Below are 21,354 nucleotides of genomic sequence, written 5' to 3' on the forward strand. Positions count from 1 at the left end.
CTTCTGATTGGCACTGCTGTGTGAGAGTACCTTCTGATTGGCACTGCTGTGTGAGAGTACCTTCTGATTGGCACTGCTGTGTGAGAGTACCTTCTAAAAGAAGAATCAGACTAGCAGTCAGGAGACACAGGGCTGGCCAGGCGGTTCTGGAGGTAGAGATGCCTGCATGCAGTGCAAGCCTGCCCAGCTGACCAGGATTGCCCAGAGCCTTTGCAAACACAGAAATGGGAGGGAAACACTTAACTCCACAAACTACTCTTCCGATCTCCACGTGTGCAGCTCTGTCCCACTAATAGTAATAACTACACTAAGTTTAAATACATGAGTGTACATATATGTGTTTTAAATACTCATTGTATTATATATATAATATTCCGTAATATTATATGTATAATATGTAATATATACAATACTCATAATATATTATAATATATATTATGGAATGTGGAATAAGGGAGTGTAGGCTGGTGTTCCCATTCTGTGCTAGATGTTTCATTTACTATCTAATAAAACAGGAAGACATAGAAAAATAATCTGAAAGAAAAAAAAAGAACCATGCGTTGTGTTTAAAAGCATGGCAACTCTATATGCTGATTATCCTGTCAGATTGGTGTAAGGGCATTCTTCATATGCTCTAGGATGACCTCAGAGCATACATGGCCATGGGCTGCTGACTGTCATTGAGAAATACGGTTTGGACCAACTAGTTTCTGCAGAACAGGTCAGGAGGAGACGCTCTCTTCTCCCTTTGGATTATACTGCTGACCAGTTGCTGGGACTGTGTTTTAATGATAGGGCTGGGAACGCCATCGACAAAATCCTCCCTGAACAGCTGGAAGCCTTTCAGTCCCTTGAGACTTTGGACCTGAGCAACAATAATATTTCAGACCTGAGAACTGCCTTTCCGCCCTTGCAACTCAAGTATCTGTAAGTATAAATTACCCCCCCCCCACCCAGTGAGAATACTGTTATAACTGGGGGCAGGGCTGTGTTTAAGATGCAGGGAACCCGATTTCACTACTGTGGAGCGGAATGTAACTTTCTCACGGATTTGAATAAGTTGAATAGGCTCAATCTTCTTTCTTACAACTTTGTATCACAATTTAAAAACAAATGCTCCAAACTAGGGCAGTAGTAACACATTCCACACAAAGTATATATATAATGTAACAACTATTTGTCACCTTCAAAGATCTGTCAGTCTTTGCTGTTAGTATATGTATATTAGTTACTTGCTGCCTGTACTCAGTTCCTGACAAGAAGCCATTTGAGAAGGCTTGTTCTGATTGACAGTTTGAGGGCACAGTTTTATCATGGCAGAGAGGGCATGCTGGGAGAAGTGGCAGGCAGCCCTGTGACATTGTGGTCAGGAAGTCAGGCCAGATTATAGAACCTCAGGTCCCGCCCTCTGTGGTGTACTTCCTCTAGCTAGGCCCTACCTCCTGAAGATTCTACAACCTTCCAAAAGAGTGCCACCTGCTGGACAATAAGTGTCAGACCTCATGAGCCTCCACAGGACATTTTATATTAAAACTACAGGGTGTGAATCTTTTTATCTTTATTTACTATTTTCCTGGTACTGGATATGAACCCAGGGCTTCTTTACCGGGCGAGCACTCTGCCAGCGAGCCATATCCCAGTCCATATGTGTAAGCCTTAATTTGTTCACGGGGAACTCAGTATTAACAATGTTAAGGGTGCACTTATGGTCACTGGAGAGTCTCTGCCGTGGGGAGGTGGAAAGCACTTTAACTTCCCAAGGAAACCTGAGCAAGCCTCTGCTGACCTTCAAACTCTCTACAGGTATATCAATAACAACCGAGTTTCGTCCATGGAACCAGGGTATTTTGACAATTTGGCGAGCACCCTCCTGGTGCTGAAGCTGAACAGGAACCGCATCTCAGCCATCCCGCCCAAGATGTTTAAACTGCCTCAGCTGCAGCACCTGTAAGTGAACATGGCCTCTAGGAGATCACACTCTCACCTCTGAGCCTCTGGGGTCTCGGCCTGATGCCCACAGTGGGACAGGAGAAGTTTAGAGGCAAGCAGGTGACTGTCCTCGCTTTCATGGCGCAAGTGGTGGAATCTCCTGATTGGGAAAAGGCTTGCCAGTTAGTTACCTCAGGCCAGCAGCTGCCTGACAGGACATGTTTAGATGGTGGCTGAAGGAGCAGGGTGATCAGTCTGCTGCCCCTTCACAAAGGTGCCATTGTGGACCTGGGGAAACCACAGCGTCTCTCCATAGCTGTGGTTTATGAGAATAATACCCACAACTTCAGGGTGCTTTGATAGCCTAAGTGGCAGTAAAGAACTGTCTCGTTAAGAATGGTAGAATGCTTTGTGAACAAGGCTCCCGCAACGGTACTTTTCAACCTTGGCTGCACATTACAGAGACTTGGGGAGCTTTTTAAAACCCCAGAGCCCGCCCAGGATGCACCCTAGACCAATTATACTAAAACCTCTGGGGGTTGCAATTCGGGCTTCGAGAACTTTTAGAGCTCCCTAGGTGGTTCTAGTGTTTGGCAGACAGAGAAAGCGTTGCAGCCTGCAGGAAGGTACCAAACTGAACGTTAATTGGGAATGACGGTACAGCTTTGCATACACGCGGGGCAGGATTTCTACACCACCCCCCGGCACCCCTCCTGCTTTTCTGGAATGGTTATGATGCTCGTTCTGCATCAACAAAGGCTGAATATAAATTTGTTGACTGGCTATCCTGAGTGGACATCCATTTAGAAATGAAAATCTAGTGTGTTTCCTGTATTATTCCAAAAAAAAAAATATCGTGTTTTACATAGGCATTCACTCCCTGTAATAAGTTGGAGGGGGAAAAAAATGAAATCCTTGTCAATAAAGTGCCTGGGAAATGGAAAATATTCTGGCAGTTTTAGCACTGACTGGGTTAAATATATTGCAGTGTATGACACGTTTTTCTTACCGTTAGAATTTAATTGTCACATGAATTAACGGCTTAATTGTAATGTCCAACACAGTGAGCTGAACAGAAACAAGATTAAGAACGTGGATGGACTCACATTCCAAGGGCTTGGTGCACTGAAGTCTCTGAAAATGCAAAGAAACGGAGTGACAAAGCTGATGGATGGAGCTTTTTGGGGGCTGAGCAACATGGAAGTCCTGTAAGTGTGGGTTACTGAAGTTCCCACTCAGATACACTGACCCCCAAATACTCAGTGGACACTCGGTAGCTCTCCTTTGAAAAGCCTCATTAAATTCTCATGCTATACAATCATAGTTATAATCATTTAGTTATGTTCCAGGTGAACTGCATACATCTTTTGCTGATCTCTTTATATATCAAAGCCGACTCTCTAGGCGCATTAGGGATTGTCATCAGTCGCTTACAGCCAGCTACGCATGGCTTTGAAGAGAGAGATCATGAACTCTGGATCCCACCCTTGGTTCTCATTGTCCATGCAGGCAGCTGGACCATAACAACCTAACCGAGATCACCAAAGGCTGGCTCTATGGCTTGTTGATGCTGCGGGAACTTCATCTGAGCCAGAACGCCATCAACAGGATCAGCCCGGATGCCTGGGAGTTCTGCCAGAAACTCAGTGAGCTGTAAGTTGCCTTTTATTCTCCTCAGGTTCGAGAGCAGGGATCCTGCTGGAGTATGAGTTTCTTACCACTAACCTGTGAAAATTTGGCAACAAAGTTGCCAAGGCGACAGCCGCTTTCCTGTGTGCCCCTGATGCTGTATTTTTGGCTGTGATGCGTTGGAGCCAATGCCTCTCTTTGCAGTTTTTTGTTGAGTTGACAGAAGTGGTCATTGTTTCATGGACTATTTATTTAATTTTAATTACTGGGATTAGAAGTAATGTTTACCTGGATACTGTAAGTCAGAATGTTAAAACAGGATTATTGTAGTTACACTTATTACCTCTCTTTTAGAAACCAGATTATTATGTTGAATGGAAAGATAAAAGCTTTGTTGTTGTTGTTGTTGTTTTTTGCAGAGACCTGACTTTCAATCACTTATCAAGGCTAGACGATTCCAGCTTCCTTGGCCTAAGCCTACTAAATGCCCTCCACATTGGGAATAACAAAGTCAGCTACATTGCTGACTGTGCCTTCCGGGGGCTTACCAGTTTAAAGACTTTGTAAGTTACACATTTTGCTCTTGGTACACGAGCCTAATTGGTTCCTAAATGTGCCCACTTTTCTCCCAGCAGATTTCCTTTGTTGTTGAGGAAATGTGTACAGCCTCAAAAGTGGGTTCTTAATCTTTCCCAGAGCAGTCTGATTAGAATAGATCTATTTCATCCATGTGTGTTTCTTAAAGGGATTTTAAAAGGACCCTGATCAGCCTGCCTGGTGATTGCAGTGTTCCTCTTTCATGGCATCGCTAGGAAGTTCAGAACTGCTGAAGAAAAAAAAAAGAAAAATTTAAGTCCACTAATTTTTGTCTTTATAAAACGCAGATTAAAAACAAGACGGAGCAGAAAGGACTATAGACAGGGCCTTACGGGAGCCCAGTGTTTATTCTTCTGGTTCCCACCCTTTGATTTCTGTCCTAAGGAAGAAAAGTATTGCATTAACTGACCTGAAAAATCTCTCCAACGTTAATTTAATGTGGGCTTCGGGATTTTGCACTCAGAAACCTGTGCTCTGTTCCATCTGAACCGTTACAGAGTGGAAGGACATGCTATATGCTTTGGCTCCTGTCTGTCTTTGTGATGGGAACTTGTTTTTCTTTTTTCTTTTCTCCTTCTTTCTTCTTTCTTTTCTTTCTTTCTTTCTTTCTTTCTTTCTTTCTTTCTTTCTTTCTTTCTTTCTTTTTTTTTGAGACAGGGTTTCTCTGTGTAGCCCTGGCGGTCCTGGAACTCACTCTGTAGACCAGGCTGGGCTCAAACTCAGAAATCCATCTGCCTCTGCCTCCCAAGTGCTGGGATTAAAGGCATGTGCTACCACTTACTGGAAGGAACTTGGTTTTAAATTTTAATGTATATTTCAAGTTGTTTGAGATGTGAGCGTTTAGTCATCTTCGTAGAAGACTTAACAGGGCCAGGGTTACTGTCTTGATTTGGGGGAAGTTTTTAAAGTGTTGAGTGCAGGGTTCAGGATGTGAAAGGCACCTTGGGAACTGAGTGTCTTCTTCTGAAGTGGGTGAAGGTGGGGGATTAGGAGGACTTTGTTACAAATAGCACACCACCTGGGTAGCAGCTAAGGTTTCTGAAAAGTGACTCTAAAGAGAATACCGTGTTTTCTGTAGGGATCTGAGAAACAATGAAATCTCATGGACCATCGAAGATATGAGTGGGGCATTCTCTGGGCTGGACAGATTGAGGCAACTGTGAGTATGATTCGCCTCCTCTATGACTTAAAATTGCTGTCTTCATTGAAGTCAGACCCATCAGGTGATATCATAGGCTTGCATGCTTGGTCCTTCTCCTAAGCAAGTGGTATGGTTCATGACGTGTGTGCATATAATTACCTTTTCTTCCGTCTTTGGATGAAAGGAAGAAAATTCAATCCTGGAATTTGTCTAACTACTCATTTTGTTACCTAGATAGGAACTTGCAAATTATGTTGGCTGTTACTCATTAGGGACCGTCACTGTGTAGAAATGACTGTCTTTAAGGGATGCAAACTTTTGTTTTGCAATGAAATGGCCTTGTAGACTGTTCTGTTTTCAGTTGATGATGAAGGGCATTTACGGAGAAAGTGGGGGAGCAAGCTGCACTGGGCGGGAGTGAGCAGTGTGACCCCCAGAGAGACTTCCGTAGCACCTGTGTGAGCACTTGCTGATGACTCTTCTATTGCTGGGATAAAATCTGACCAAAAGCAACTTAAGAGTTTATTTTAACTTATGGTCTAGACAGCTAGCTGTCTACCGTGGTAAGAAAGCCATGGCGTCCGTTGGCAGCAGGAAGCTGAGAGACCACATCTCCGTTGAACACACAGGAAGCAGAGTTGGTGCCAGACAATTAAACTCTCAAAGCCCAGCCCCAGTGACGTACTTCCTCCAGCGAGTCTTCATAGCCTAAGCTTTCCGTGGCAGTTCTGCCAGCTAGGGACCACATGTCCAAATACATGAGCTCATGGGGTCATTTCGTATTCAAACTGCTACACGGAGGAGTCTGTTGAGTGCTTTGAAACCCATGTTAGATAATGTTACCGAATGGCTCTCTAAAGTTAACTACAATGTGATTATACCTCTTGCCACGCCTGCAGAATTCTCCAGGGAAACCGGATTCGATCTATTACCAAAAAGGCCTTCGCTGGTTTGGACACATTGGAACACCTGTGAGTATTTGGAATTTAGTTCTCCTAAGGGTGGTCCAGGAGGGGTTTCTGTTTATAAAACAGTTGTGACAATATCCTCCCCATGTTGGAAAAGCTATTTACACATCTACCTGTCATCTGTCATCTTGCTTTCTGTCTACCATCAGTAGCTTATCTCTAGCTTTCTTAGGATATAGTCTGGAGACACACACACACACACACACACACACACACACACACACACACTATTTAGTTAGTACTTAACAAGAATTCTGTTCAGTAACTGTTGCTATTGTTTTAAAAAGTTAACTAGAATCCCTGAAGATTCATGGGTTCTGTTTGTTTCCAAGCCAAGATGACTTAAATTTTAAAGAACAAGAAGAAATCCTTGGGAGTGCCACGGTGGGGATTTGAGGGCAGATGGTGGTATCTTGAGAAACTCTATTGTTGTAATTGCTTGATGTAAAACATACAGCTGAGATTTCTCTGTTTCTTTCTCCTGGTCTGCACTCATCAGTTGAGGACTGCCAGGAAAATAGGCTTTCTCTGGCTTCACAAAGACCCTATATCCCTTTATCCCTTTTCCCCTCTATCCCGTATCTCTTTAGCCCTTGACCACTCCGGTTATGGTCCTGAGTCCATGTGGGTCTCAGGAACCTTTGGCACACATTTTTTAAAAATGAGATTTCTGGGTGGAAGGTTCTCAGCTACTTAAAGAAGACATTTAATATTGTGAAAGCTGGCCCAACGAACTGTTACTTTCCTATTTGGATAGCCAGATCACAATGTAGGTTAGACTGTGCTTGCTTTATTGAGGAATGCTGTAGCCAGCAGTTTCCCTGTGTGTTAACTTGGACACATGCTATCATTTAAGTGGACATTTGGGTTGTACCTCACCGGGACTGTGAATTTGGGTGTGATCTGTCTGTTGGCAACCTTGTGGGCATTTCCCGACACTGTACCAGTCGTTCAGAGAGAGAGAGACACGGACTGCCAGCCCCACCTAGGACAGCACAGCAGTTAGAAATGGCAGAATGAGTCTGCAAAACTGAGCGCCACAGCATCAGGCCAGGATGGCTGTTATTGAAAAGGATTGTTTTCAAAGGAAAACTAGCCAAAGGGTTTGTCAACTGGCCCGTTCCGTTTCTGGGAAAGTGGAATTAGTGGATCAGCAGAGTATTAACCTCTGCTTCAATTTTCTTTAACCTTCCCTGACTCTCCCAGACTCTTTCCCTATCCAAGTCTGGCACTTTTGGTCTTTGTTTTCTATTTCTACATGTCTCATTCAAAATCTCCTTTGTGTTCTGTGAGCCCTGTGTGTTTGTGTGTGTGTGTGTGCGCGCGTGCGCACGTGCACACGAGGGATGGGGGAGGGAGGAATGTAACCATTGTGGCTTCAAACTGCTACAAAGTACCAGTTAAAAATAAAGCCAACACAAAATGTCCTCCAATTTTATAGATGTCCTGCCTGAAACATTACTTGGTTTAATAAATACATTGTTGCCTTTGCAGCGGTGAGCTCTGTGGGACAGAATCAGGCTGGAATAGAAAATAATGGACTTCACAACCTCCTTCCCCCTTCATGCCAAGCTGCATAGTGAAGCCATCTTTAGCTGGGTTGCTTTGGGGATATGTGCGATAATGTATGCTAAAATCACTCGGCGCGGCACGTTCTCACAGAAAGTGGGCTACCAGGGTTGTTTCCTAGGTTGTACCCCTAATTAATAGTGAATTTGAATAATGAGAAATGAAGTGAGACAGCAGGCAGATCAGCCTGAGAGCCCTGAGGAGTGGGCATCCTGGGCGGGTGACACAAATAACTTCCCTGACCAGACTCTGGGTGCCTTGGTTGGAGCTTTGTGAGGGGCTCCTCTGCGCTTGTCCCGTTGACACATTTCAGCATGAAGTGTTTGGTTGGTGAACAGGCTGGGTCGTAGGGTGTGGCCCAGGCTTTAAGGACACACACCCTGGCCATAGTTCATCAATGGGTTTGATTTTCTGTCTTCCAGGGACCTGAGTGGCAACGCCATCATGTCTCTACAGAGCAATGCGTTTTCCCAAATGAAGAAACTTCAGCAGCTGTAAGTTTTCCCTTTTTCTGCCCCAAGGGGGACGTCACGTGACGCAACATCTACAAGAAAGCGTCTAGCACATTCTTGACATTATTAATGGTTATACTGGGAAACAAGGGGTGCGGGCCAGGCCATTTAGTCCCTTGGTTGCAACTGGAATTTCTTTTTCTGTTTTGAATTTGTAGCTTAAATTCGTGAGACCATATATAGTATGGTTCCTAAATATAGTTCTCGTTTTTTCCATTAGCTAGGAATTTCTGATGTATCGGTGCTTATTCCTCCATAGGACAATAAGAACAGCAAAGACCAGGGGCCCTGCTAGCTCTGTTTCTTACGTTTACCGTAGACTATAGAATATTTACAACATCACATGTTCGGTTTCCTGATTCCCACCCCCCCACCCCCGCTTGCCTCATATTTACGCAGGTTTGATTTATGTTTAGAAATCTGCATTTTGTGCAAAACAAAATGAATGTAATTCTTCTCCTCAGGCATTTAAATACGTCGAGCCTTTTGTGTGACTGCCAGCTGAGATGGCTCCCACAGTGGGTGGCGGAGAACAACTTTCAGAGCTTCGTAAATGCCAGTTGTGCCCACCCTCAGCTGCTGAAAGGGAGGAGCATTTTCACTGTCAGCCCAGATGGCTTTGTGTGCGGTAAGGAAAGCGCCATCCTTGGTTTTTATTAATTCTCTTTCATTTCCCGCTCCTTTGTCCAAATGATGGTTTCGAAGAGATCTGTGTCCTCTGAATAAGCTTTTCTTTTTCTGCTGAGGTAGACGAAGTGGATCCGTAGTCTGCCGCTTGTTAAAGTTTTACAGATGTTGGTAGAGTTTTGGTATTTGTTTTAGCATCCGCGTGGTTTGCTGGCAGGAATGAAATGGGAGCTTGAGAGAGCTGAGAGTCGGCCTGGCTCCCCTTCACTGCACTTCCCCCACACCATCCTGCACCCAGGCAATGGAGACCCTTCCTGGGTTTTGGTACCGCTTCTGAAAATGTCATAGTATGCACCTTTGTCTGTCATGATACTACATTGAGGCTTGTTCTCTTAATTCTAGAGACTGTTGGGAAAACGGTAGTTCCTAGTAGTCGCTTTCAAAGATGGTCCCTGGACCTGGGAACTGCACTTGTCTGTGTTAGTGGCAGTCATACCTGGGGGCTTCTGTGTGCTCTACCGCTGAGCCACACCACCAGCTCCCTACCTGTCACTGTTTTCTTTGTTTCTAAATATTTGAGGTGTGTGTGTGTGGGGGGGATCTCAGTGAGAAGTCTTGAACTCTCTCTACAGTCCAGCCTTCTACGTAGGTGGGGTCATAACTCTGAGCTACCTACCAGTCCAGGGAACTTGAAAACTTCTTAACTGCCATTTCCCCCCTTTTAAAAATCAGTATGCTGTCTTTTAAAAGTTATAAATCCATAAATTCATATAATTATAAATTCATAAAAATCATGAATTCATACACATATATGTGTAGCTATCCTTTTGCAGCCCTTCCCCCACCCCCCAGACCCCAGACCCCTTCTTCCAGAACCGGGTTCCAAGTTTCCTTTCTTTGGTGGCCTGCTGTGTTTAACCAGAGTTCTCTGTGTGAGCATGGATGAGTGAAATATTTACTTGTGTGAAAGGACAATGCATGGTAGCCTGTGACTCCCCATCCCTCAGTAACCATTAACTGCCTATAGCTCTCAAGGAGGAGTAGGGCTAGCGATGAGCCCCTCCAGCAGCCAAGATAGAAATATTGATGACCCAGCCTTGTATTTTGGGGCAGTTTGCTTTCTGCTCTTTATCCCTGGGGTTTTTTGAGAGGCCTGTAGGAAAAAAATAAATAAGTAGCTAAAGAATTAGGGCGGCTGAGATATTAACTGCTGGTGGGTAAAGCGTTAGGAATGGCAAGTTTGAATTTGTTGTAAATAACTTAAAGATCCATTGTCTTAGCAATCACGAGTCTCAGAATTTGAAATCTCCCAGAGTTCCTGTATATAGTTAGGAACAGACCATGGGTAAAAAAATACAGTTTTCATCTCTGACTCAGCTTTCTGTCAGCTCTTCACTCTTTACAAAAATAAATGTGTGTATAAAACACAAAATCTAAATTTGCTTAAATTTAAGCTCATGTGAGAAAATACTACAGACCCCCATTTTATACTGACATTTAAGTGTGACTAACACTGCTTTGCATATATATATATATATATATATATATATATATATATATATATATGTGTGTGTGTGTGTGTGTGTGTGTATAATATTGTATACACACAAATGTATATATTTATATAAATATATAACTTGTGCATATAATCATGTACTATATATAGCCTATATCACATATTAATATATTGCATATCATCATATTAAATATATTAATATATGTATTTTAGGTTGCAGGATTTAATGGTGTCAGCAAGTTTTGGAAATAAAACCTCTGATATAGGCTTTTGGATGCAAGTAAGCTTTGGGCAATCATCCACAAGGGCCTATGTTATTCCTTCTTATATCTTTACCCCACAGTCTCCCAGTTCTCTGCGGGCTGTGAGACAAACCCATCCACATTGCCCATAGTGCTTGTCCTTTTCTTTCCTTCTCCATTGTGACCAGAACAACTATGTATGGGATGGAAACCCACAGAGAGAAACCGTTCTATATAACAGGCATGGGCATAGTGTAGAAGGCCGGCAGCTAAGCCATGGTCATAGCAGCACCCTGCTTCAGCTCGTGGCCCCGAAAACTTGTGATTTCTGATTAGCTGTTATCCAGAAGTCAGTGTTGGGAGGTCTGGTAGTTTCCTTTGGGTTTGTGTAGACCATCTCTGAGAAACTGAAGTTCAAAAAAAGCTAACTCTTCCAAAAAGTAACAGGGAACTAAAAATAACTGTGTAGAAGCAGAGTCGCCCAGCTCTAATTACAATGTAGCCCTGACAGGCAGTGCAGCCTGATTGATGGACTGACCTGCTTCAGGCCTTAGCAGAGCTTTTCCATTTGTTCTATTTATTGTTGGCTTTTTTGTTTGCTTGCTTTCTTTTTGTTCTTTGCTGTCTTTTCTTAATCTGTTTAGGCATGTGTGTGCCTGTTTGTTTGTGCATCATGTCTATGCAGGTGACTATAGGGCCAGAAGTGGAATTAGAACCCCAGGAGCTGGAGTTACAGACAATGAGAGGGCGCTGGGAACCAAACCCAGGTCCTCTGCAGGCACAGCCAGTTACCATCTTGATGATATGGGTTAGGATCATTTGCCATTGCTCTTTGCTTGCATATGTTTTACTTTGTTTTTGACGGCAAGCCTGGGCAAAAGGTTGCAGTAGTTGAGAATAACATTCAAAGACCATCTGTGAGCCTAGAGGTGTTTAATCTGCTTTTCTGTCTGCCTTAAAAAAATATTCTTGCTGGGTAGTAGTGGCACACACCTTTAATCCCAGCACTCTAGAGGCCAAACCCGAACCAAAACAAAAATGTATGTGTATGCATTGTGTATATATATGTACACACACACACACACACACACACACACACATATATATATATATATATATATATATATATATATATATACACACACACATATATGTGTGTGTACATGTGTGTAATCTGTATATGTAACATAAACATTATATGTGCTAGAATGTATACCACATATATAAATGTACATGTATGTATATGTATGTGTATATATACAAAATGTATATGTGTGTGTATATATATTATATATATATAAAACATATACTGTAACATACATAACCAAACATAAGAATAAATACACACACATATAAATGTAAATATAAATTCATGTATGTATATATGTATTCTTATGTTTAATGGTAATTAATATGGTAATTATATGTGTGCATGGGATACACTGTGACAGTTCAGTATAGGAAGTTGTGCTGCAAGATCAGGCTACCTGGTGGATCCATCAACTCAAACCTAAATCACTTCTTTGTGCTGGGAGTATTGCACATCCCCTCCACAGGCTCCTGAAATCGTCACGTAATTGCTGTCAGGCGATGGTAGCCACTATGTCACTCTAGGTCCCTCATGACTTGTTACCTACTCCTCCTGTGCTTACACATAACACCAGACACATGGCATAAACCCTTCTGATCATTTCAGGGTAGCACTTCTCTCAGGTAAATAATGGTGGAACCTCTGTCCCCACTGGACACTTTACATATGCACATTCTTTTGGTTGTTGCTCATTCCTGCGTCAGCTGCTATGTCTGTGAGACCCAGGCAGGGCATCAACCCTAGATGCCCTAGACTCTTTCCGTCTTGTTGACGTCTTAGGCCAGTGTACTCTCAGGCCCTCAAGTCATTTGTTTCCTTCTTTCCATTTTAAACAGATGATTTTCCCAAACCCCAGATCACCGTCCAGCCGGAAACGCAGTCGGCAATAAAGGGCTCCGACGTGAGTTTTACCTGCTCGGCTGCTAGCAGCAGTGACTCCCCTATGACGTTCGCTTGGAAGAAAGACAACGAAGCGCTTCAGGATGCGGAGATGGAGAACTACGCGCACCTGCGGGCCCAGGGAGGCGAGCTGATGGAGTATACCACCATCCTGAGGCTGCGCAACGTGGAATTCGCCAGCGAAGGGAAATACCAGTGTGTTATCTCCAACCACTTCGGTTCGTCGTACTCCGTCAAAGCCAAGCTCACCATCAACAGTGAGTAATCCACTCCCTGCCACTGTTTAGAGATGTTTAGAGAAANCGGTCCTGTCTGTCTGTTCCCCGTTCTCCCCTCTCAATCCCAATGCTTTTCTCTCTCATTGTTTCCCACCCAGCCCCTTCCCTGCCTCTCGAAACACAAAATCACACACGGTTGGTGATTATTTATATCTCACTAAATGTGACAGGGTTAACCAGGATTAAAATGAACCAGACCCTTTGTCTGGGACACAGCAATGTGATGGGCCACAGAGTATAGGTTTAAAGCACATGGCCTTTAACTGAGCTCCGGGTGTGAATCCCGCCACTCCTGGTATATGGCTGTGCGACTCTCAGCAACTGACTTACTCTGTTCCCTGTATCTTTCAACTTAAGAAAGGAGGCTGGGGGCATGGCTCAGTGGTTAAGAGCACTGGCTGCTCTTCTAAAGAAGCCATGATCAATTCCTATCACCCACAGAGCAGCTTATAACTGTCTCTAACTCCGGTTCCAAAGGATCCAACAGCCTCACACAGAAAACACCAACGCACTTAAAAAAATATAGGTTCTGAGTGTCACTTCATATAAATGTCATGACTCATAGAAAAGATAATGTGTGTCAGAGGCTTGGTGGAGTACCTGTGCATATATACATACATGTATGTGTATTTATTCTTGTGTTTGGTTATGTATGTTACAGTATATGTTATATATATAATACATACACACATATATACATCTTGTATATATATACATACATGTACATTTATATATGTAGTGCCTTCACATTTGGGCATGCTCCGTGAGGCGCTTACTTATAGCAGCCACTGTTAATAAACAGTAGCCCTTGTAGCATCGTTTGTACCACAGGCACACAAACCTACCATTCTAAGATTGTATTTTGGGTGCTCCCTGCTCCTCCCTTTATCATTTTGACTGTCAACGTCTGCCTGGTGGAACATTTAGATGATGATTCATACTGAATTCATTCAGCAGGCAGGTGCCAAGGCCTGGCACATAGGAGAATTTAGAGTGTAGGATGGGATAAAGTCACAAAATGTTAGGTCCTACAGGACTGGAAAGAAATAGATGACGTGAATATTCACAGTACAGAAAGATGTATTGATTTGGCCAAGCTCTCACACTTAAATTATTGAGAAAACTCAAATGTGGCCAGAGAAAGCCAGGAGGATCTTCACCTGAGGATCCTGCAACCCTGTGTCATCCTGACTCCCTCACACCTGTACCTTTGTAAACTTTATGTCTATGGCTCTGACTCTGAGTTAGAAAGAACCCTTTCTTACCACAGCCAGCCACCTCACCTGGGGAGAGGACCTACCTCACGTATACATTGCTTTTGTGATTTCAGTGTTGCCTTCCTTTACCAAGACCCCCATGGACCTCACCATCCGTGCCGGGGCCATGGCTCGCCTGGAGTGTGCTGCCGTGGGGCACCCAGCCCCACAGATAGCCTGGCAGAAGGATGGAGGCACGGACTTCCCGGCCGCCCGAGAGAGACGTATGCACGTAATGCCCGAGGATGACGTCTTCTTCATCGTGGACGTGAAGACTGAGGACATTGGGGTTTACAGCTGCACGGCTCAGAACAGTGCAGGGAGCGTCTCTGCAAACGCAACCCTGACTGTGCTAGGTGAGGCAGTTTCTGAAGACTGCAAAGTCATCTCCAGTGCCCCAACTCACACAGAGACCCTCCATGCTAGAAGCTGCTGGGAGATGGGCAAGGGGTCGGGGTGAAGAGCCGAGAGCTCTGCCTTCAAAAAAAAACTATAAACAGCTTCTGGGTAGCTCTGAATCCAGGGTTATATTACACATTCATGTCTGTGGTCAGGGAGATGAATCTGTCCCCTTGGCTCCAAGTACAATCTCCAGGGGTTACCCTTGTGTACAGGGATTATTCACAACCATTGGTCCTCTCTGTGTTATAAAGGATGTGTAAGAGCGCATCTATAGCTAGATCAGGAAGACCTGTTGTCTCTGTTCCTCCTGCTGAGTCTCTGTGTAGAAGTTCCAGTCCTTACCTTACCTCACCTGTTTGTCAGATTAGGAAAATATTCGTGATTCACGTGTCTTTGGATGAGTTACAATAACCCACCAAGATGCAAGGTGCCAGGTAGTAGAAGCAGGTCCAAGATTTTCATACAGACCCAGGTAACTGACATGAGAAACTTGATTTTAAAAGAATCAAGTGTGGGGCTGGAGAGATGACTCCATAGTTAAGAATTTGTACTGTTTCAGACCACTTGCATTTGGTTCCAGCACCCACACTGGACAGTTCTTGGGTGCCTTTAACTCCAGCTCCGGGGAACCCATCACCTCAGGTCTCCACAGGCATCTCTCTTGCATGCACATTCCCAAAGACAGACACACAAGTACAGTGCCCATAATAAAAAGTAATAAAGGGAAATCTCTAAAAGCATCCGAGACGCATTAAATTCACATACTTTCTAGATTTTAAAAATTTGCTAACCTTGGCAAAACTGAGGGAGGTCAAGATAAAAATTAAGTCAGTTTGACCCTTAACCTGGTGGGAGGAGTGACATGACCCAAGGTTGCTTTGTTCAGCTTCTGTTTAATACACTTGTCCGGCGATCTGTAGGAGCGAGCGTCCAATTTAAATAAGTTCACCCACTAGGTCTTATGTGGAACCCGGTTTTCATCTAGGAAATTAAAACCTTGTGCTTTCAGAGACACCGTCATTTTTGCGGCCCTTGTTAGACAGAACCGTCACCAAGGGAGAGACAGCGGTCCTGCAGTGCATTGCTGGAGGGAGCCCGCCCCCTCGGCTGAACTGGACGAAAGATGACAGCCCTTTGGTGGTGACCGAGAGGCACTTTTTTGCAGCAGGCAACCAGCTGCTGATCATTGTGGACTCGGACGTCAGTGACGCAGGGAAATACACGTGTGAGATGTCCAATACCCTTGGCACCGAGAGAGGCAACGTTCGCCTCAGTGTGATCCCTACTCCAACCTGCGACTCCCCTCACATGACTGCCCCATCGCTGGACGGTGATGGATGGGCCACCGTGGGCGTGGTGATCATAGCCGTGGTTTGCTGTGTGGTGGGCACATCCCTCGTGTGGGTGGTCATCATATACCACACAAGGCGGAGGAACGAAGACTGCAGCATTACCAACACAGGTGAGTAAACACGAGCCATCATGTGTGCTTGCGGTGGGTTTCACAGACATTCGCTGCTAGAACGTGTCTCCCAGTCCGAGTCGGTCTCGGGAGATGACTCATTGGCTGCATGCTGCAGGGATGTCGTCAGCTAAAATGTGATACCATTCTGAAAGAACGAGTTGCACAAAGGTGAACCCTGTTATTAAAACCTCATCAGGATACTCCTGGTGGCCAAGACAGAAAATCCAAGCAGAGTGAAATAGCCCTTCATCTCTGGGATGGATCTAGGGACGCAGGAGCCATCAGGGAGTCTCCAGCATGCTGTCCTAGTTTATGATCTGTGTGTGCATGAGCACACGCAGCATTTTGTGTGTTGTGAGGATGCACCACTGTGGATGAGATATTGGTCAAAGGCCTGGAGTCATGGTTTTGAGTCGTTTCCTATTTAACATGTTTTGAAATTTGGGCAGGGGTGTATTCCCTGGGTAACAAAGTAAAACTTAGCTAGGGTCATAGAGCTGCAAAGCCATCCCTTGCCATCCCTGGTTTTCCCAGAATAGATCTCTTCCCTGACTGATGTTATAGAAACAAAAAACAGCCTGAATTGTACTGCCTGCACCAACCATAGTGAAGCACAACTATTGATGGAATGCTGTTGTTTGGTTACAGATGAGACCAACTTGCCGGCTGACATCCCTAGTTATCTATCATCTCAGGGAACACTAGCTGACAGGCAGGACGGGTACATCTCCTCAGAAAGCGGAAGTCACCACCAGTTCGTGACTTCTTCGGGAGGCGGATTTTTCTTACCACAACACGACGGTGCTGGTGAGTGTCTGAGATGTCCGTGGGCTGTTTTGAGGTCACGGAGAGGGTCCTGGGTGGAATAGTTTTTCACAGAAGAGATTGTTAACAGTGATGAGGGCCTGGCCCAAGGTTACAAACAAAGCTACCATCCCCTCCCCACATCTGCTTTTTGAGACTGGACATAAAAGTTGTATTAAAGACTAGATGCTGTGGACAGACACACAGCGGGTGAATTCTCAGAGAAAGAGGATCCACCTGCTCTGAGTAGGAATAGGGTTCTTTTATAACTGCTCAGAGAATAAATCTAAACAAGAAAGCAAAAAGACCAATACATGTAAAAAAACAGAACAAAGGAACTGAAGGGGATGATAGAAAATGGAAAGACCTCCCATGCTCAGGGACTGGAAAAATCAATATCCAGGCAAATGGCTATACGATCAGGAACAATCTACAGATTCATGACAACGGCCACAAGATTCCAGCGCCGGTGGCCTGGAGAGATGGCTCAACTGTTAAGAGCACTTACTGCTCCTCCAAAGGACATTGGTTTGCTTCCCAGTGGCTCAGAACTGCCTGTAATTTCAGCTCTGGGAGATCTTCTCTTTTATGTTTTTACACACACACACACACATTGAATCCTTTTTTAAATTCTTGAAAAGCACTTTTTTTTTTGATGGTAAAAAAAGAGACAAATTACAAATTGGTCAAATTTCGTTTCTCTGAGGACCGTCCCGTTTCCTTCACATTGTGACTGTTCTTGGGCACTGAATGTCCCCAGCTGGCATCTCCTGCATAGTGTCAGAGGCTTAAAGACTACAGCTGAAAAGCTGATGCCATCCCTACTGTAGGTGCCTTAGATATCAGCCAATCCACGGAGGGAGCGTGATGTAGGAGCAGCCCCGCTCAGACCCATTCATTCCCTCCATGCACAGGCAGTGGCAACGCTGCCCAGAGAGGTGGTTCAAAGGAACATACGCATGCTTGGTGCATGCCACGGACTCTGCTTTGCTGCTGGCTCTTCTCAGCATTTTATGTGTAGCACGAGCCCATACTGAGTATTTGTGCTTGCTCGATATCAGACTGTATGGTTGGGAAGGAAGTGTGCTTCCTTTCAGCTTCAGAGTTAGTCACTGGTGAGGCAAATGCTCATGGGGAGGGTGGTGAGGACAGACAGACAGACACCAACCAGCTATGCAGAAATGCTTGGCAAGACAGTAAGCAGATACAGCGATAAGATCCAAGCATGAAGTGAGTGTGAAGATTGGCAAAGAGCAGAGACCCAACCTCAGCCAGGTATGATGAGACTGAGAACACATGATTAATACCCATTCAGGGACAGGATGCCGGTATAGAGCAGCTTCAGGACCTCCAAACATTGCTGAGCCACAGTGTGCTTCTCTCTTAGTGCACATAGCATCCATCCCGTTGCCATGGCAACTCCAAATAAGATCCTATCAGTAGTCCTCCTCCTAGTCCTCCCATGACTGCTGACTACCCTGAGATGGTTTGGTTTTTGACTCCTCTTTGAGGCAGGAAACTAAGAGGTGACTAGGCAAATGTTGATACCTGGCTCTAGTCAGTTTTGACGTTTTTCAGGAAAGCAATAGTCCGGAGAATTCAAACCATGGCTGTAGGCACAGATCCATTTCCCTTAAAACTCGAGTGGGGCTAGTTACAAGGTTGGCATACCTAGCTCAATGGATAATCAGGCCTCACTCTAGATGCCCGAGCTGGTGGATCCTAACTTGCAGTGTTTACAGTTCTGGACCAAGGATAGCTTCAGCAGGCCATTGGGAGCCCAGATTCACAGGACTCAGGAAGTTTGAAAAATTACTCCGTGTGTGTCCACTTTTTCCTCCTTAGGACATTCTATCCCAGTTTTCTTCTATAAATAAGGAAAGTGCAGACTCGGAGAGAGTGTTGAGTATAGCTGGTTCACTGACTGAAGGTTGTGTTTTAAAGGGACCTGCCATTTTGACGACAGCAGTGAAGCTGATGTGGAAGCTGCCCCTGACCCATTTCTTTGCCCATTCGTGGACTCCACAGGCCCTGTGTATCTACAGGGAAATCTGTACAGCCCAGATCCATTTGAAGTTTATCTTCCAGGTATGTTTTTGTTTTTGTTTTTGTTTTGCTTGAATACCGTTTTGTTTCCTGGGAAGACTTCTTAGCATACTAACTCTGTCTCTTTTTGTTATGGATTCCAACTTGAAAAGGTTGCAGTTCTGACCCAAGGACTACTTTAATGGATCACTGTGAGTCCAGCTACGTGAAGAAGGACCACTTCTCCTGTGCTCATCCCTCAGAGGAACCCTGTGAACGGAGCCTCAAGAGCATCCCATGGCCACATTCCAGAAAGCTCACCAACTCCACGTATCCTCCGAACGAGGGACACACAATTCAGACTCTGTGTCTAAACAAGTCCTCCGTGGATTTCAGTACAGGTCCGGAACCAGGATTGGTTACTTCAAGTAACTCTTTCATGGGTACGTTTGTCAAGCTGACGTCTCTGACTCAGACTCTAAGCATTGGTCAATAGTTTCATTCCTGATGTCACCGTGAGATCCTGCGAGTTCTAAACCCTCTGAGTTTCTGAAATACACTTGGGTGGGAATTGTGTGTGGTTATGTGTTTCATCTGTACCTAAGCCCAGGAGCTTTCTGGATGGTGCTGTGTGTGGCGTGCAGGAGACAAGAGTTTGGAGGATGACTTAGTAGCTGAGCTTGTCAGCCGTGTGGAAAAAGTGGTTTTGGGTCCCAGCAGCCTGAGGGGCGGAGCTGTATACTCTGCGTGGTTGTGGTTTTTAGATGTCTCGTGGCTTCTGACTGAACTCACAGTGGGGAAGGCAACATCCTACCTAGCCTAGCTTCAGACAAGCAAGACAACCTTCAGCTGAGGAGGCCTGTGGTGCCCGCGGCACAAGCCAGCGCATTCAGACAGCAGCTAGCACTGTGGGTAGAGTGTGAATTTTTTGGTCTCATGTGTGGAAACCGTTGGAGGGAAGAACAGAGAGTGGATGATCTTTTTATGGAGTGAAGCAGTCAGGGGAAGAAACAAAAGCAAGCCTCAACCTGCCCTGGTGTGTTTTTGTGTTCTTGGTTTGTTTTTAAAGGAGAATTCCAAACGATTCTACTTGAGTGTTTACCCTGTGTCCCAGTATGATTATTTATATACCTCCCTGAAGGGAAGAAAATGGAAGTATGTTTTGTATAACTAGGGAAGGAATTCTAGTTAGTTGAATGATTTTTTGCTGCAGTTGAAGAAAAGGCAGGACCCAAATCTTGAAAGAAGGCCCGCTGTATTCAGGCAGAATGGCTTCCCGACTGTGCAGTCCTCCTTCAGGGAGAATCCTGGACTGTGGGCTCACACATCCTCGAGCCAAGGGCTCGGCAGACTTCAGGAACTTCATTGTTCCGCGATGAGTGCTCCTAAGAGTTGTGAGCAGAGAATAAAATGGACGCATTTATCTGATGGTTCTAAGTAAGCGGGTGTGCAGTGCTGTGTTCTAATAGTCTGTTCTCAGGGAGGACCTACACCGCACAGGCACTTACGGAGGAGCTTCCCGTGTTAGTGGAAACACCCTTGTCCCTTTCAGGGTTCGTTCAGGTGCTAGCAGAAGGACCCAGGCGTTCATGGGGTCTCTTTTCTTTCAGGAACCTTCGGAAAACCTCTGAGGAGACCACACCTGGATGCCTTTTCAAGCTTCGCACAACCGCCAGACGGTCAGCCAAGGCCCTGTCACGGGAACTCCCTTTCCTCGCCAGAGCTGGACTCTGAATCAGAAGAAGATGACAAAGAAAGGACAGATTTTCGGGAAGAGAATCACAGGTGTACTTATCAACAGATATTCCACACTTACAGGACTCCAGACTGCCAGCCTTGTGATTCAGACACATAGACCAGAAGGGACCAAGAAAAAGCTTCCACACGCTACCTCAGCTGGGCTTCTATTTAAAGGAGACAGAATCCTAGGTTTTAAACGGACTTACAAAGTTTAAAAAGAAAAAAAAAAAAAAGAGATGCTTTATTTATATAGATGAACCAAAATTACAAAACGTTATAAAAATTTTATACCGGGAATAACTTTCATATAAAAAATACGTCTTTAAAAGTATTTTATAACTTTGTTTTATATGAAAATAGCTTATGTAAATTAATGGTATGAGTCCATGACTATTTTATGTATTTTTTATAAAACCAGATTTCTTTTATGGAGTACTGAAGCCTTTTCAATAACCCCGTCTTAACTCGCTCTTCGGAGTGGCGGTCGCTCGCTCCCTACGATTCCACACACCATGTTAATAAAATGTGCCATTGGGTGCCACGCCCCATTTATACCATAATAGTCTCCAATGCATTTTAGACCTAACTCATTCCAGTTATCACATCTCAAATGAATTAAAGTTATATTTAGCATATTAAAGGACAGCTAAACATCCCATTCCTC

At 44.6% G+C, this 21,354-nt stretch overlaps 1 protein-coding gene across 1 annotated transcript in view; it reads left to right on the forward strand.

The window, feature by feature from the left end:
* The window catches only part of Lrig3 (leucine rich repeats and immunoglobulin like domains 3), a 49,860-nt gene extending 28,738 nt beyond the window's left edge, over window positions 1-21,122 (forward strand). The window contains exons 4-19 of the mRNA XM_021174025.1: window positions 796-927; window positions 1,804-1,947; window positions 2,994-3,137; window positions 3,439-3,582; window positions 3,978-4,121; window positions 5,234-5,314; window positions 6,196-6,267; window positions 8,256-8,327; window positions 8,810-8,973; window positions 12,657-12,977; window positions 14,329-14,610; window positions 15,666-16,118; window positions 16,770-16,928; window positions 18,870-19,013; window positions 19,124-19,393; window positions 20,561-21,122. Of these exons, the coding sequence (XP_021029684.1) occupies window positions 796-927; window positions 1,804-1,947; window positions 2,994-3,137; window positions 3,439-3,582; window positions 3,978-4,121; window positions 5,234-5,314; window positions 6,196-6,267; window positions 8,256-8,327; window positions 8,810-8,973; window positions 12,657-12,977; window positions 14,329-14,610; window positions 15,666-16,118; window positions 16,770-16,928; window positions 18,870-19,013; window positions 19,124-19,393; window positions 20,561-20,805 (2,971 nt within the window). The 3' untranslated portion in view covers window positions 20,806-21,122. The remainder of the gene's footprint in view (window positions 1-795; window positions 928-1,803; window positions 1,948-2,993; window positions 3,138-3,438; window positions 3,583-3,977; window positions 4,122-5,233; window positions 5,315-6,195; window positions 6,268-8,255; window positions 8,328-8,809; window positions 8,974-12,656; window positions 12,978-14,328; window positions 14,611-15,665; window positions 16,119-16,769; window positions 16,929-18,869; window positions 19,014-19,123; window positions 19,394-20,560) is intronic.
* The last annotated feature ends 232 nt before the right edge of the window (window positions 21,123-21,354 follow it).

Source organism: Mus caroli, chromosome 10 (genome assembly GCF_900094665.2).
Source record: "Mus caroli chromosome 10, CAROLI_EIJ_v1.1, whole genome shotgun sequence".
Lineage (NCBI taxonomy): Eukaryota > Metazoa > Chordata > Mammalia > Rodentia > Muridae > Mus > Mus caroli.